At 43.4% G+C, this 16,576-nt stretch overlaps 1 protein-coding gene across 28 annotated transcripts in view; it reads left to right on the forward strand.

Annotated features, from left to right (window-relative positions):
* Positions 1-13,810, forward strand: part of TCF7L2 (transcription factor 7 like 2) — a 182,232-nt gene extending 168,422 nt beyond the window's left edge. For 11 of the 28 annotated variants that reach the window (XM_075026386.1, XM_075026388.1, XM_075026391.1 and 8 more), the window contains 4 exons: positions 3,943-3,991; positions 4,544-4,594; positions 5,753-5,825; positions 11,474-13,810. In XM_075026386.1, coding sequence (XP_074882487.1) covers positions 3,943-3,991; positions 4,544-4,594; positions 5,753-5,825; positions 11,474-11,909 — 609 coding nt within the window. In that variant the 3' untranslated portion in view covers positions 11,910-13,810. Of the gene's footprint in view, positions 1-3,942; positions 3,996-4,543; positions 4,595-5,752; positions 5,826-6,410; positions 6,485-11,473 lie in introns of those variants that run through there. The other 17 variants (XM_075026393.1, XM_075026396.1, XM_075026398.1 and 14 more) reach the window with 8 other exon arrangements.
* Positions 13,811-16,576: the final 2,766 nt, after the last annotated feature.

A 16,576-nucleotide genomic window follows, 5' to 3' on the forward strand; every position in this document is an offset into this window, starting at 1 on the left:
TTTTTTTTAAAATTTAAATAAAAATGACCTAAAACTTGCAAGGTCTCTAACTCTGGAATAAACCCTGCTCCCTACCTTCCAGGCAGACTTCCCTGCAGGTTTGGGGACCAGCAGCTGTAAGATTGATGTCAGTTATGTACAGTGTTACACATTTTGTTTTTGTTGAAGTGTGTCCCTTCCATCATAGTCATCATCACTGCCTATTTTACCGTAAATGTCCTATTTTTGCCATAAATCACATAAACTGTGTGCTTTGTATATGGCAACGTTTACCTCTATGAGAATCTGCGCTTTTACGTGTAGGGATGGGAAGAAGCCAGTTCAGAGTCTGCAGCGAAGCCTAGAGCAGCAGCAGCTCTTTACACTCTTCCACCATTTCAGCGGTGGAGAATACACATGCTAACTTATTTAGTAATATGTACTGCAGGACATCTTTTCAAATCCTTCTGTTTTTTCTTGATGATCTTGTCTTTCCCTTGGTCTCTGCCTCGCTCCCTCCTTTGTTCGCCGTTGCAGGTATAGCTGTGCATGCTCCTCAGAGGAGACCTCATTAAGCCTGATGAGGCACTGCTCCTCCTTAAACACATTTTCCCTTTCTTTTTGGCATTGGCTGGCCTGAGACTGTCAGACCATAGGCTTGAGTTCCTCAGCACTGTGCAGTATCGCCTTCTTGGGTGTTCAAAAGGGAATATAGGCTCGACTGAGGTTTCGGGAATGCTCATTCTGCGCGGTGACTGTGCCACCGACAGATGGGCATGTACAAAGCCTTCAGTGTTTAGGACCTTTTACTTTTGTCCTCACTGTGTGAGCACTGAGAAACCCTTTCTTCTCAAGCTAAAAAGGACAGGATGAGAAAGCCAGCACTTTCCCAGCAGCTTGATGCTGTACCCCCAAGTGACCTTCAGGGGGAACCTTCCTGCCTGAGGAGAGCACGGTACCTTTGCATCACATGATGGCATCATCCACAGGATTTATTTATTACTCCTCTCCTGGTCCATTCAGAGCTCTGAGTTCCCCTCCTCCCTCAGTATTTTATAGAGTCTTGAGCCCTTCACACTTCTAGTGGGGGAGTGCCTTTGGGCTGCTTGAAATGGTTAAATTGTTAGGCATCTCACATCAGGCTCGAGGATGAGGCCAGCTGTAGCCCAGGTCTTCAGAAACAGGAGCAGTACATTCAAGAAACGCAGCTCTCAGCCTGCTCTTAAATAAGAGAAGAGGGTTCAGGGAATCCCTCGTGGCTTGTTGGTGTCACAAGGCACATTTGCTCTTCCTGAGATCTACCAGAAGATGTTAAGCGGTGCTGAGTATGTAAGGGTCTAGTCACCTCGCCTGCCGCTTGTCTAGAAAATTAGTACCAAAGAACTCTGCAGTCCGGTCAAAACCCGTGTTGGTTTGGCTCTGTAGAGGGAGCTGACAAACCGGTTAGCAAGTATTTACATCTACATTTACTTGCAGCCTAAGAATTTGTATAGTACGATGATGGAAAATGTTACAGACCATCTGCTCAAGTCTTAGGAGGACAACATGAGGCAAAGGCAAAACAGTGTCTTCTGCAGAGCACTTGAAAAACTGCTGCCCTAATTCTTTTCTTAAGTCCATGTATTAATTTAGCTGTGTAATCAAATATCTTCTCGTAGCACAGAAATTAAACAAGCAAGCCAGGTGATTCTTCTCCCTATTTCATTTGTAAAAGAGGTTAGTGGAACCTCTGTCAGTTCTTTGTTAGGAACACTTTTCAAAGCTTGTGTTGAAAAGGAACCAGAAGTTCCTGGTCCCTGGCTGACATTCCTGTATATCAGACATTTTTAACAGATTGCTTCCTGAGGGGGTTAGAGTACTTTAATACCTGGCTTGAAGAGTTTGTAAAGGGCAGGTGACTCCTGACCTCTCTGTTCTGGCTGGCCCTCGTGTGAAGAAGTTACAAGGTCTCAAACTGAAAGAGCCTTTGAATTCCCAAATGTACTGCAGAAATTAAGCAAATTTGCCAGAGATGCAGTCTGTTAATTATGCAAGTGGCCTCCTTGAGATTAAATAAAAATCAGGCTTATGGTCCTGAGGTAATTATCTGGTTTTAGTTACGTTGTTGTAAGGCTGGAAAAAAATCACTGACTTTCACAGAGTTACTGTCAATCTAGATCAATATAGATGGAGCAGAGTCTGAACCTCTTGTATCTTTATGTGGTACATGAACTTCAAGATATGAAGTTTTTCCCTATTTTATTCTCAGGGACCTTTAGGAGCAATGCTTGTCTATCTTGTCAGCCTGTCATGTAAGACTGATGGCTGCTGTAGCAGTTGACTCAGAGCAACAACTTCCCATATCCCCAAAAATGACCTCAGAGATGTCAGAGCTGATTTCTCAGCAGCATCCAAGCTACAGGATTATGGGCACGTTGTTTAACAGTCCTTTACAATGGACGGTACACACGGCTTTTTCCATCACCAGAAGGCTCTCACGAACAAGACTGTGCTTGTCGCAGCCTGGACAGCGGGGTGGGAGTTTACAACCCTGAGCAAGCAAGGGGGAACGAGTACAGAAGCCCTGTGCCAGAAAGCCAGCTTTTGGGGAGGAAAAAATGGGACAACAACAAATCAAAAATCCAATATTTACGTTGGGGGAGTTTCTTACTGATACGTTCCAAGGAATATATCATAGTGAGTGTCCCGAATGTTATAGTGGATGTGCCAAGCTGAAGCCCATGTTAACCATTTAGCTGGGAGCCAGACCAACCTACTGAGAGAGATGTCCACCATGTGGGAGAACCTCTTGGCTTCCCCACAGGTATGTCCAACCCTTCAAAAGTGCTGTGAGAGTCCTTCTTCCAAGACACGTTTGTTCCCTCTTGACCACAAGGGACTGCTGGTCTGGTGTCTTTTCACCAACTTCTCTTAACTACCGCGTCTTCAAAAGCTGGCATCTCCTGTGCTGTTCGTGTTCATAGTTGACATTGCTGGCCCAAAAGTCATTGCTTTTAGCATCTGGGGAGCTGTGAAAATGAGATTGCTCTGTCCCCTACACTGGCCTTTTTATACTGCTCTGTAAACCTTGTAACTCAGTGTTAGAAGAATTTTCTTAGAAAATAGCTTTTCTCTTGAGCTATGCTTATTACTTTATAACTCTTCTCTTGGAAAATGATCATTGCATTTCCACAGAAGTCGGGCTCCCAGTTGTCCTCTCCCACACTGCTGGAGGGAAATGAAGAAAGGGCCTTTCTCCCTCCAGTCAGAAACCATAACAAATAGCATCGTTTTGTGGGACGGTATTTGGGAAAGGGACACAGTTTAGCAAGATAGTACTGGTTATTTTCCTTGTGATAGAGCAAAATGTGGGAAGGGTCTTAGTTATATCTGGATTTTTTTCTTGTCGTGGCTTTGCTTCCTAGGTTGCCAGCGCACTTATAAACCTGCAGGTTAGCATTTCCTCATTACTGTGGCTTCCTCGTCTGCTTTAACGGTCGGGTTTGGGCGCTGAAGAACTCCAGGGGCTAAGTCTGACCTCACACATGCACTCTCCCCACTTCAGTGTTCCTCTTCTTCCCCTCCCTGCCCTGCCAAACCGTGACCACAAATGATGTTTGAAACTTCCAGATGCAGGAGCGTGCAAGGGTCAAATGTTTTTGTCTTCATGACAATCTTAGCTCAAAAGAAGCATCTTGCAATTTGTTCTGCCCCCTCCCCAGCTGCTTACAGCTCTGGTGGGTGTTAGCATTGGGGGGGCTGCAGCGAGGCTGTCTGAAAAGTCCTGGGGCGGGCGGGCAGAGCCATCCCCAGGGTGCAGCATGCCCTCGGAGCCCCCCGAGCCTCCCCGCACTGGGGGTGAGCCGATGCCGCGCTCCCGTGTCCTCCCCGGGGAGCTTCCCGCACCATCGCTAGGTGCTGTCTTGCAAGGACACGTGTTTTGGGTTATTTTTAATCCTTCTCATTTGTGTATGTTTCCTGCAGGGAAAGAAGAAGAAGAGGAAAAGGGATAAGCAGCCAGGAGAGACCAATGGTAAGTAAAAATAAGTCTAAATCTCTTGCTTAGTGGAAATGTGGCAATCCTGGTGTGACGCTCCTAGGTACGGGGGAGGTGGGTATGAGTCTCCTGGCCTCACGGGGAGCCGGTCCCTATACTAGACAGCCTTTTTTTTTTAATGCACTCTAATTATTTATGCATTATTGCCCTTCTAAAACTAGTAACCAAGCCATTGCATGTAAGAGCCTCTTGTGACGTTAGCTGAATTTGTACGTAGTAATTGCAGAGCCTTTAACTGCAGAGCCGTAGTTGTAATGCCTATGCCATCGTTTATAAAGTTGTCTGCTTATTTTGCGCATATGTGTGTGCGTGTACGTATGTATGTATGTGTTTGGTATTAATTTGGGCTGTACCTGTATGTTCCGATGCATGCCTTACAGTGGTAAATCGCACCCATTTTAAATTAAGGAGGTTTGCCATTCTATATAGGAAATTAGAAATACTGCATAGGCAATCTCATAGTCAATTTTGAAGAAGCCCTGACTTAGTTTTTTTGAAGCCTTTGTATAATTTGTTCTTTTTTTTCAGAACACAGCGAATGTTTCCTAAATCCTTGCCTTTCACTTCCTCCGATTACAGGTGCTAACGTCATTTTGAGTCATTTAAAATAGTTTATAAACTGCTTTTTAATTTTTTTTCCTGCCATTATAGATTTTAACATTAAACACTTATGACATTAAGAGAAAAATACCATCCACACGTTTTGATAGTATTTATTATCTATATATCTTTATTATATGTTTGATAGTATTTTTTAATTTTGTTTTTCGTTTTTGTAACAATTGCTATTAAAACAGTAATACAGTAAAAATAACGCAAGAGTTGTACTAACTGTGCAAATTGAATATGCAGTATTTCTTTAAAGAGACTGATAAAGAATGGAAGCAAGTCAGTAATGAACCTCCTTAATCTAATGGCATTTTTCATGGCTCCCACTAAGTCTTCTCACATTAGCATGCATATGCATTTTTTTATTATTATTTTCATTTTGGATTTTTTTATTTAATTTTTTTTCCTTTCTGCTCAAACCTATTCATTGCAATTCACTAGCTGTACTAACTCAGCACCTTGCCATGCTTTACGTTTTATTTTCTGGCTGATACTAACATACTCATTCCGCAATCTGCTTATTCTTATCCATTCTTTTAAATACAAATTAATAAAAACAAATAAATTGAATGTTATTCCAAAAGCTGCATTATCCCAGGAGATATAATTTCCTTTTTTTTTCTTTTTTTTTCTTTTTTTTCTCTTTATTTTGTATCTGAGTTGAAGAAAAAAGCATGTTCAGGATCTAACTTCCATACTCAGCTTCTTTTCTTCCTTTTTTCCCCCTCTCAAAAAAAAAGAGAATAAAAAAACCCAGCCCAAATAAATCCTGCCTGAAACATCCTGCTAGACCAGCCACAATGACTTTCCTCTACCTGCTCTTTTAAAAGGGAAAGAAACAGTCCTTTATAAAGGGATACTGCAGCTTTAATTGCAACAGCTAATCTCAAGAGTTGAATAAAAATGTGATTATCACTTTTTTTTAACTTTTAAATCAAAAGTCAATATTTTGCAATTAATAACGAGGACATTGATTTTTATTCCCTTTTTTATTTTTATTTTTTCCTTATTTTTATCTTTCTCTTTTTTCTCCCCTTTTCTCTCTTCCTCTCTCTCTCTCTCCCCCCCTCTCCCCTTTTCTTTTTTTCCTCTCTCCCTTTTCTGCTCGCTTTTCTTGAACTCATTCAGACCTGAGCGCTCCTAAGAAATGCCGAGCGCGCTTTGGCCTTGATCAACAGAATAACTGGTGCGGCCCCTGCAGGTGTGTATAGTTTTCCCAGACTCGCTATGGCTGATTTGCAGCTGGTTTATTTGGTACTTTCCCCTTTTTTTTCCTGCCTTGTTGCTTTGTAGCTCTGTGTTGTGATCTAGAAGACACAAGGGAGTGGGACACTGCCATGAGTTATTGTCTCTCTGAAAGGGTTTTGCTTTTTTTTTGTTGTTGTTGTTGTTGTTGGTTGTTTTTTTGCCTTCCTCTTTGCTGCTGCTAGCCAAAAACCCACTGTAAAACAGCATCAGCCTTAAGCCCATCTGATCCGTGGCTCAACCACGCTCCTGCCCTCCAAGCCTCCACCCAAGGAAAGTCATTCCCAAAGCCCTTGGTAACACGGCACTGAGCGCGGTACCAACACCGGACAGACGCACGGCCGTGTCGGAGATTTTTTTTGGTTTTCTTTTGGCTCATTGTGAAAGTCCTGTTTTCTTTCCTGCCCTTGGTACAAGGGGAGATTACCAAATAAAACTGAGGTGATTGAAAGCTAAACGTAGCTGTAGCTAAGATGACGCAGACCAAATGAGCTCTATCCACCATTGTGTTGTATTTTTTGTGTTTACCTTATGCTAACAGATGCAAATACTCCAAAGAAGTGTCGGGCATTGTTCGGGCTTGACCGACAGAGTTTATGGTGCAAACCATGCAGGTATAATACTACCCATTAGGCCTTTGGGGAAATAAAAGCAATCTGTCCTCTTAGTGCATTTGTGTGATTTTATTTTTTTAATCTTTTTTCCCCACTCCCCACCTTTCTCTCTCCCACAGCATCAATTGCTAATAATCTTTGATCTTTGGAATTTCTTGCTAATTTAATGCCATTTTCTCTCTTTCCTTACCAATAACCTCTCCCTGGTGGTAGAACTGGGAACAAGAAAACTCGAAGTCCTTAAAGCTGGCAGTTTTTTGGCTTTTTTTATTTTTTTCCAGATTGTCAGCAAAATGTTTGTTTAGCTGGACGTCTATATTTTGTCTTTCATTTGGGTCTATGTCCACTGCCTCCAAAGGCTTTTTAAAAAGGTTCTGGGATCTGCAGCACTAGTGTTTTTCTCATGATTAGAGATGTAAAAGCCAGTGTTTACAGCTTATATTGTACCATTTTTTTGGTGTTCTCTGCAAAATTAAACAGCTACCTGTAGGCTTCTACGCCTCGGTAACTTTTATGTAGATACCAGTTTTTTTAAATTACCTGATGTCTTTTTTTTTTCTGATTCCGAAAATAAATTTTTTCCTAAATTTTATCCCAGCAAGTGAGCTGTAAACGCCTGAGCTCTAGACAAAACTAATTACAACTTTAGTAGGACAGTTTCCAGCATTAAAAGGAGATGAAAGACATCAGAGAGCCCAAATTTCGACAGCCCATGTTCTACTGGAGTTTAATTCCATGTATAACTCAGTACGTACTTCTTTCTTGGTGGAGGGATACCGAGTAGTTCTTTTCTCATTCCTTTTTCCTTATATAATCGCATTTGGTTAAATTTGTTGTTTCTTTGTTCTGATACAAGCAGTCTTTGAATTTGGAATATTATGATGGTAGGTATTTCAACCCAAACCACACTCTGTGTGTAGTGATTCCTCTCCCACATTTTCCCCTCTTACTCATGCCAGTCCCATGTGCTCCATCTCATTTAGAATGTAGATCAGACGTCCATCGTATTTTGTGTATGCACGCAGTCTTGTTTGTGCTTAGTGTCGAGGAGAACACAGATCGAGGGTGGTGGTGTATGTCAAAATACCAGAGAAGGCACCAGAAACGTCTTCAACAAATTGCATATTGTCCCATTCGAGGCATGCTAGTACGGGGTGTGGGGTGTTAGGTACCAGTACCAGTTTGTATGTTAAACAAGCTTGGAAAGGAGCAGTTCCTTAGAGCTTAAAGGAAGAAAGGTTCAGTCCAGAAGAGCTGGGTAGCTACTTCACTGTGTCAGGAGGCTGGAGTCTCATGCTAGCCAAAGACTTGAATGCTGTGTTTAGTTAGGCTTTATTCTGTGCTTAGTTCACTACACGCTATCAGCAGATATTTGTGTAGTCTAGAGATAGAGTATTTGAAGCATGTCAGGCTCTGTATGCCAAGTACAAGAACCGGGGGCACATCATGTTTGTGTTGCTTTATCTTTCCCTAGCTGCTTAAGTAAACAGCATACTTTTAAAACTACATTTTATCAGCATTCGGTCTGTACAGTGCTTAGGTTACATGTGAGGCATAAACCCTCTCTTAACTTATGCCAGATTTTGGTCAGAAATCTTTGCAGCACATCAGAGACGACTTCAGTGGTGTAGCTGATAGCTTTAGACTTACGGATGTAGAGTCAGCTGCTTTTTTTTTTTTTTTTTTTGTGTTGGTTTTTTTTGTTGTTTTTTTTTTTTAAAATGCGTGGAGGCATTTTATCACTAGGTATTAGAGCACTTCTCTCCTAGTTCTGGTCCTAACCATTACAACATTGCATTTGCTAGCATGGTAGCATTTTGTAGCGCATCTTAGGTAGGTGCTAAAGATGTGCAGTTTGCTACTACGATAGAAACTGAGACATCTTTGCTCGCAGCAACTGAATAAACCCATGTCATCCTCTGTGGCTTTCACTCATGGCAATCGCAGCATTACAGGTTTCCCGATGCTGTCCTGGGGCTAGCTTCAAGGGCAGCACGAGCAGGGTCAGGTCTGTTGGTGTTTGCTGGACTGATGTAGCAGTTGATGCTTTCAGAGCGACGCACAAGTGGATAATCCTCACTAGTGCTTCTGAGGGAGGATAGGTAGGGGTTTTGTTCCCAATTTTAGGAGAGCAAAACTGAGGCACAAAGAGTTCCTTGGATGTTTACTTATTCCCCTTCACCAGAGTTGCCTGGTGTTGTTCCCTTCTGGTAAAATCTGGCTTGCAGGGTTTGGGTTTTTACCATCTATGCCTTCTGTCCCACCTAACCCTGAGACGTACATGACCGCAGATAACACATGGTGGGAATGGCACAGGCTGGAGAAACGTCCCCGCCTTTAACCATCATGGGTTAAGTAAATGGCTTTTCAGACTAAAAGTGGCCACACTATTCAAGAGTTTAATATACAACAGAAGCAGAGGAAGCAGTCTGCTCCCTTAATCCTAGTCAAAGGCAAATTACTTCAGGTAGCAGACCAGTGGGTTTAGTTTTAAAAAGGTTGTTAACTCAGAAGAGTCAGACAGTCAGGTAGACCTGGTTTAAGTCTGCTTTGCCATGGGGACTCTTCCTTTCAGGCCACAGAACTTAAATAGTATTAAAAAAAAATTCTGAATTTTTGGCATACTAGATTCAAACTGCCTCCAGTGAAATAATTAACTGCCTTGTAGGTTCAGAGCAATCCAGTCAAATGGCTTCTGGACCACCATCAATGAGGCAGGCAGAGCTTGGGTCTCTGCTTGCGAATTATTTTAATGTGGGTACGGGGGGGAGGCCTGCAAGTCTCCAAACTGAGAACCCACCTCTCCACACAGGTATTATCGGTGAGCTTTGTGAAGCATCACTGTTCTGCTTTGCCACAGGAGCTGTACAGAAGGTCCAAACATGAACTGTGGCCCTGGTAGGGTTGCATAGCTGAAGCTAAGGAAGTGGTGAGGCAGAGGAGAGGGGAGGGGAGGAAGAGCAGCAGAGCTGTCCTTAGCCGAGAGCCAGAGGCTTCCCGTGTTGTTTGTTGATGGTAGAAGAATTAACAGGTTCTGTTTTGAACCCACCAAATTAATTTTTTTCTGTCTTTTAACGTTGCTCTAATAAAGCATGGTTTACAGCCTTCACTTGCTGTCTTCTATCTTTCTTTCTTTCTTTCTTTTTAACATTTAAGTTGCATGGTCGTCTTTAGTTTTTAGCATGTATCGATCTGCAGGCTAACGTGGTTAAAACTCTTCATAGCCCTAACCCCTTACCTTGCCATGTGGAATGTGGAGCAGAACCTGAGAGCAGAGCCTGAGTCTCTGGAGGAAGGGATGTCACAGCACTGGTCCCTCACCGGAGCTGGTGGAAAGACGGGGTGCCGGGGTTGCAGTTCCCTTCCTGGCTATGGGAGATGATACCTTTTAACTCCAGGATCCAGCCGATTAGATCTCCCTTGCAGTCGAGAAACATCTAGCCCCATTGCCTAGGCAGCGGACCTTGGTTTAACCCAAGTCAGGCGCAGTCGCCGCACGCAGGGGAGAGCCCTGAGGACCGGCGGTGGAGCTGGTACGCCTGCGCGAGTGGGGAATGTCACCCAGCGACGTCGGGCCGCTGTGCCACGCTTGGGCGCTTCCTCTGGTGGCGTTGCTGAGCTAGAGCAAGGTGTCCACGGGAGGGGGAGAGCAACCGACGCCTTCACGTCGGTGGCTTCGGGCAGCTTAGCCGAGCGTCCAGAGTTTTTGCGGCAGAGCTGCTCTAGACAGACTTTGTCATATACCTCGGGCTGTGTGACGGTGGTTCAGCACTTCCCACGGAAAGCGTGCTCGTGACTAGGAGGGCTGGAGAGCCGTCATTGTTAGGGTCAAGGTGGCCACTGAAGGTCGTTCTGCCAGATGCTGTGGTTGTTTGCCTCATTATTTCTGTCCTGCTGCTAGAATTGTCTTGCATATACTTGGCAAGAGAGATGGTGTGAAACTGTCATCTGTTTTCATTGCTCCTTTACATTGTTAAGTGGACAGAGGGAGGAGAAAAGATCTCTGTCGGGTCACTTATTTATTTGAAGATGAGCGGCTCTTGCGAGACTCTCATACTCCCTGGTGTGAAATAAGCTCCATGTTGCTCCTCACCTTTGTACCTGTCACCGTGCTCTTCACCTACTGAAATTGGATCCCACTCTGGAGTTACATGGATGGCCTCTCAGAGGAAAATTCTCCAAAACGGAGACGAGCAGCTTCCCAAATCTACCACTCTCCCTTAAAACAAAGAGTAAAACTGAGTCGGTTTAAAGCCACAACCTGCAGGCCATACAACCAGTTATTCTTGTTATTTTGGATCATACTCTGTTTATCCTGTTCTTTTCCTGTTTTTTCTTCTGTTGCTTTGTTTGTTCGTTTTGTTTTTATTTCCCCTCTCTCTCGTTCTCTCTATTATATATCCCTCCTGTCTGACTCTGACATTTCTGGATTTGGTGTGGTTCTTAACAGAGGAGAAGGCAATGAGCAGTAGCTTGCAGCCGTCCTTGCCTCCCAAGGGCAGCGCATCCTAAGAGGCGACAGGTGATGCAGGTGTAGAGATAGCCCTGTTGAGTTGGACAGCGTTATGGGACATCTTGAGATACCGTCAACTACCCAGAGCTTTTCTTTTCTAAGGATTAAATTTTTTTGTTTGTTTTATTTTATTTTTCCCGGAGGAGAAAGCCGAGTTTGTAGATTAGCGCAGTGGGCTCCAAAACCACCTTGCCTGATTTTCTGATTATTAAAATGACTAAGGAAAGGAGGCGGCCTGAAGAGGAGGGGGAACGAAGAGACAGTTGGTGAATCCCGTCCAAGTCCGTTAGCCGAGGGGAGGTTCCCAAGCGGGCTCGGTGCCGAGGACACCCCGCCAGACCCCCAGGACGGCGCGTGGGGCCGGGGTGCCGCCCGCGCAGAGCCCAGAGTAGCTAACGGGCGGCTCTTTGCTGTAGATGACTGTCTCCGCCGGCGTCCCTGCCCTTTATTCACAGATGCCTCTCTCCCTGTTTCTAGGAGAAAAAAAAAGTGCGTTCGCTACATACAAGGTGAAGGCAGCTGCGTCAGCCCACCCTCTTCAGATGGAAGCTTACTAGACTCTCCTCCGTCCTCCCCCGCCATGCTCGCCTCCCCCTCCAGAGACTCGAAACCACAGACTGAACAAACGCAACCCCTCTCGCTCTCATTGAAGCCCGACCCGCTGGCGCACCTGGTCATGATGCCGCCGCCATCCTCGCTCGTCCTCGCCGAGAGCGCTGCGAGCAAGCCCGGCGCCCTGCCTGCCGCCAGCTGCCCCAACGGGGCCCTGGACCACCCGCCGGCCGCCCTCCCGCCGGCCGCCGCCGCCGCCGCATCCCTAGCACAGCCCTCGACGTCCTCCTTGCATTCCCACAGCTCGCTGGCGGGGACACAGCCCCAGCCGCTCTCCCTCGTAACCAAGTCCTTAGAATAGCTTTAGCCTCGTTAGCCCTTTCCGTTTCCTTCGGGGGGATTGGATTCTGTTGGGATTTGGGGTTTGGGTTTGGTTTTTTTGGTTTTTTTCCTTTTCCGGTTTGGGTTGGTTTTTTTTTTTCCGGTTTTTTTTTTTTTTCCTTCTCCTCCTCGTCGTCGTCCGCTGTTCGTCGTCGTTTCTCGGTTTCGTTTTTAATTCGTGCCATGTGGCTACATTAGTTGATGTTTTATCGAGTTCATTGGTCAATATTTGACCCATTCTTATTTCAATTTCTCCTTTTTAAATATGTAGATGAGAAAAGCCTCATGATTCTGCCAAAATTTTTATCAACAGCTGTTTAAAGTCTTTGTAGCGTTTAAAAAATATATATATATACATAATTGTTATGTAGTTCCAATAGCTTAGTTTTAAAGACTGATTTTAAAAATTAAAAAAAAAAAAAAGAAGCAATTTTGAAGCAGCCCTTGCCGGAGGCATTGGTTCTTTATTATTTGTATTAAATACGAGCTTGCGAACCAATCATTTTACATCTGGTTTTTAAACCTTTAAGGGCACAACGAATGCGGTGCCGCTACTACTTCTTTTTTTTTTCTTCCTCGTGTGAAACAACCTTTATTGTGATGTTACTTGTTATTGTTTAAATGTACAGAAACAAAGGGTTAAAAAAAATGTGTTAATATACCTTGTTCCATGGTGTTGTTCTTTTTGGGGGAGGGAACGCTACTCAACAATTAAAAGTATCACAACGCTATTGGACCAGTAGTATTTATTGCTTTAGAAATTGCTTGTTGTATCTGTATGTTGTCCCTTTTTAAATGTTTTTTTCTTCTTTTTTTCTTGAAACATTGTATAAAGGTTTTTTTTTTTTCCCTTAGTGTAAGCATCTTATATATAACAACTCATTTGTACAAGGTTTTTAAGTTTATATATAAATGTGTATATATATATTTTTTCCGGGATTTTTGTTTTTGATTTCTTTTCGTGTTTTTTTTTTTTTTTTTTTTTTTTTTTTTTTTTGCTATATGAAACACAGTTGCCACCAAATGGACATTCGCAGATGCATTTTTTTTCAAGGATCAATAGTGTAAAAAAAAAAAAAATTGCTTTAAAAGCCATTACACACAAAAAGACTTGAAAATTTAGCAAGGGAATTTTTAGCAACGCTGTTTGAAAAATAGCAAGGTCCAAGTGTCTCCCGTTCAGAACTGCAGCTGAATCCCCTGCGACATTAGGACTGTAGGCTGTGTGCAAAATTTTTATGTGCCAAAATTCTCAGTGACTTTTAACTTTCTCCCGACAACTTTATTATTTTTTTTTAATGCTGTAATTTTTTTGTTCATCATGTTTTGCTGTGATGTTACATAGGTAGATATGTATGTAGTTTTAATGTCACCTATAACAGACGTGTTTGGTAGCAGATTGTCCGGAAAGCATTTAAAATGAAGAGGTATAAACCCTTAAGGGCCAAATTCTGTATATTAGATTATTCATAAAAGGAAAATCAGACTGCCACTTTTATGTACACTTACTACATACAGGTAGGTAGCAAACTTAAAACAAAAAAAAAAAAACCTAGGCATGTTGATGTTGCAAAAAACGCTGTATAAAGCTGAAAAATTGTTCATCTGTTCATTCAGTGCCATTGTAGTTGACATGAAGCGATTGTAAAACTGTCTCAGATTTTTCTCTGGTTTATTAAGATGCTAACTATAACATTTTTTGTGAATACTTTGAATGTTTCCTAACAGTTGTGATGTTACTGTTCCGTTTTATGCTCTTATTCCGATTTTCATTTTTAATGGTTTGGAAGCCATTTTTTGTAATGAATAAATGTTCATGCTGTACAGTATCTGTAGCATGCAGTTCTGGATTAATAAAAGCAACTTAGTATGTGCAGAGAATGACTTGTCAACTCATTTATGCGTTGACTGCATTTTACTCTGGCCAGGAAGATTTACAGCCCAAATGGAAAACTTCCTTCAGAAAACTTGTGAATATCGTGACAAATTGCAGCCAGCTCTAGTTGTGAGAAATCCTCTGTTTCTTTTGGGTTCCAATGCTACCACCTGCTAAATTCGTTTTGTGCTAGCCCTCTCCGCGCTCAGCAAGCTTCTGCAGGAGTAGCAGTGGTTGAAAGTCCTTTTTATTTAAAGCAAATGGCACGTGATTTGGCAAAGACAAATAGCACGTGAGCTAAAGTAATGTCATCCCTCTGTGTGAAGTGATCCTGGCTGGGGGATGGAAGACCAGGGCTGATAATACCTTTAATTTTAAAACATTTTTTTTCAACCTGGTGATCCCACAACACAGGGCTGATGCACTATAAAGGTCACACAGGAGAGCTTAGGTAGCCCTAATTAGTCAGAGTTCTTGTGCTGGCCTTAGGGTTTATCTCCTGGATGGATCTGAGTCTGGTTTTGCTTTTTTTTTTTTTTTTTTTTTTTTTTAATGCAGTGGGCCTTTGCAGCACAGCTTGCTCTCAGCACTGGGCATCAAGCATCCACCCGATGCAGCAATGCCTGCAGATGCTGAAGGATGAGAGTGAACTTACATGCAAGAATTTTTATTAAATGGTTGATTTGTTTGGGTTTTTTGAAACTAAATAGGGATTTAAGCTTTGTAATTTCTAGGAGTCTCTCACAAGTGGATGTCACCGTAGCCCCAGTCTTGGAAAATCTCAGCCATAGTAATTTCTGCAGTGGCAGTCGAGACAATTGAATGCAAAGGTCTCGGAGCAGGCTTGTTCCCTGCTGTCGTGCCAGTGTATTGCTCAGGTAATGCGCTTCTCTTTAGTCGGTCTTGATGGACTCTGCGGGAAGGGTAAGTATTCTTCCTCCTATGGGAGAACAGGTGAAGGGATTTTTTGCAGAGACCTGGAAACCAGGCCGTTTGGGGAAGCCCAGCCTCGGTGCTGAGACCGTGCTGTCCCTCACCGTGGGGTCCAGTAAAATCAAAACTGGCTGCAAAGCGGTTGTCTGTTGGCTGCAGAAGGAACTTGCTTTGTAGAGGGGCTGGGAGGTACCGGGTTAAGTACTAAATAATGTTTAAACAGAACATATAGTGCTTTAAATTGCTACCACTTTTTTTAATGACTAGTTTACAAGTCAGAAGCCTTTTTTTGTTTCAAATGTGTTAATAAAGGGTAATACATGCAAGTATGGCTTCATATTTCCTGTTAGAAGGATTGAGTCACGGTGAATTTTTTACCAGGCTCCATTTATGTCCCTTGATCCAAGGCCTGATGCCGTTTCTGTTGTGGTCTAACACAGCACTCCCCTTGACTTCAGTGGGACATGTCCCCTCGTCACCCACGACAGGACTGTGGGCAGCACGGGTGGGACGGGACTCTGCGACGGCGAGAAGGATGTTTCTGCAAAGCCTTTGCAGAAGATGCCAAATCTTGCCATTGGTAGCCAGCAAATTGAGTGCGATGGTCAAATTACTCTCCTGCTAGATCAGGTTTCTAGGGAGGTTTGGTGGTTTTTTGTGGGTTGTTTTTTTTTTCTTTCTCCTAAACGTTTTGACTCTTGCTAGAGCATGGCCATCCATCAGCCAGACACATGTGCTGCATCTCTGCTGGGGATAACTGCTCTCCTCTAATGTAAAAATATAGTGCTCCAGGGAGATCTTTGAATGCCATGATTCAAAGGAGACACCATCAAGGTATGATTCCTATATTCAGCAAAATAGTGTGTTCTTTGCTCGCTGCTTTATTAGCAAGCCTTTGGAAAGCGGAGTCCAAAACCACTGTTCCTGGACAAATTGGTTTTCCTTCTGTGTGTGCGGTGAGAGAGGCATGTGTTCGAACAATTCCTTGAGCAGAGCTCGCGAGCGGTGGATAACTTGTGCTGGGAACTCTTGTTTGCTGTGGAAAACAACTGTATATTCCTGAGAAAGCAATCACCTGGGTTTCCTCTAGGTTGTGCATTGGCCGTGTCCCTTGAAGGCATAAGCCCATAAGCTTCAGATTTGCCTCCAAATTTCCCTTGCTTAGAGGACCTGAGCTGGGTCAAGGCTCCTGGGAGAAAATTGCCGTTATTTATAATCCCTTTGTGCCCAGGAGTCACAACCAAGGACCCCATCAGACCAGGTACGCTGGAAGCATGGTGGGAGGACAGCCCTTCCCATACACTGCAGGTGTAAAACGGGTGAGCAACGGGCTATAGGGGTATGGTCTGATCACCCCCTTCACCCCTAGAGCCACGCAGCCTCCGGCACGGGGCGGTGACAAACTGGCACGCTCGGTCCTTGTACGGGGCTGCCACGGGACGGCATGGGGCCCTACGTGCAGTAGGTAATTCACTGTAGCTATTGCTTCCATCTGTTTTTACGGGATAAGGCAAGGAAGCCAGTCAATGTATTGCATGTTCGGGAGACATTTATTTTCCATTAGTTTTGTAAATCTCATTTTTCACTTAGTGTGTGGAATTTTAAAAAGTTTAAGCAATTGCTGACTCAATAAAGCAGTGCCACATGGTTTTAAGCTTTGCTTAAAAGAAAAAAAAGGAAGAGAAAGGCAGGAAAAAAGAGCAATCTTTAGAGTCCCATTCATTTCACTAGACCATACAAAGATGTAAAGAAAATGCACAGTAAAATAGTTGCATGGGCCATTGCAACAATCATGACAGCAAACAGTAATAATAATAAAAATGAACGTGTGTGACAGT

The sequence above is a fragment of the Buteo buteo genome, chromosome 4 (genome assembly GCF_964188355.1).
Source record: "Buteo buteo chromosome 4, bButBut1.hap1.1, whole genome shotgun sequence".
Lineage (NCBI taxonomy): Eukaryota > Metazoa > Chordata > Aves > Accipitriformes > Accipitridae > Buteo > Buteo buteo.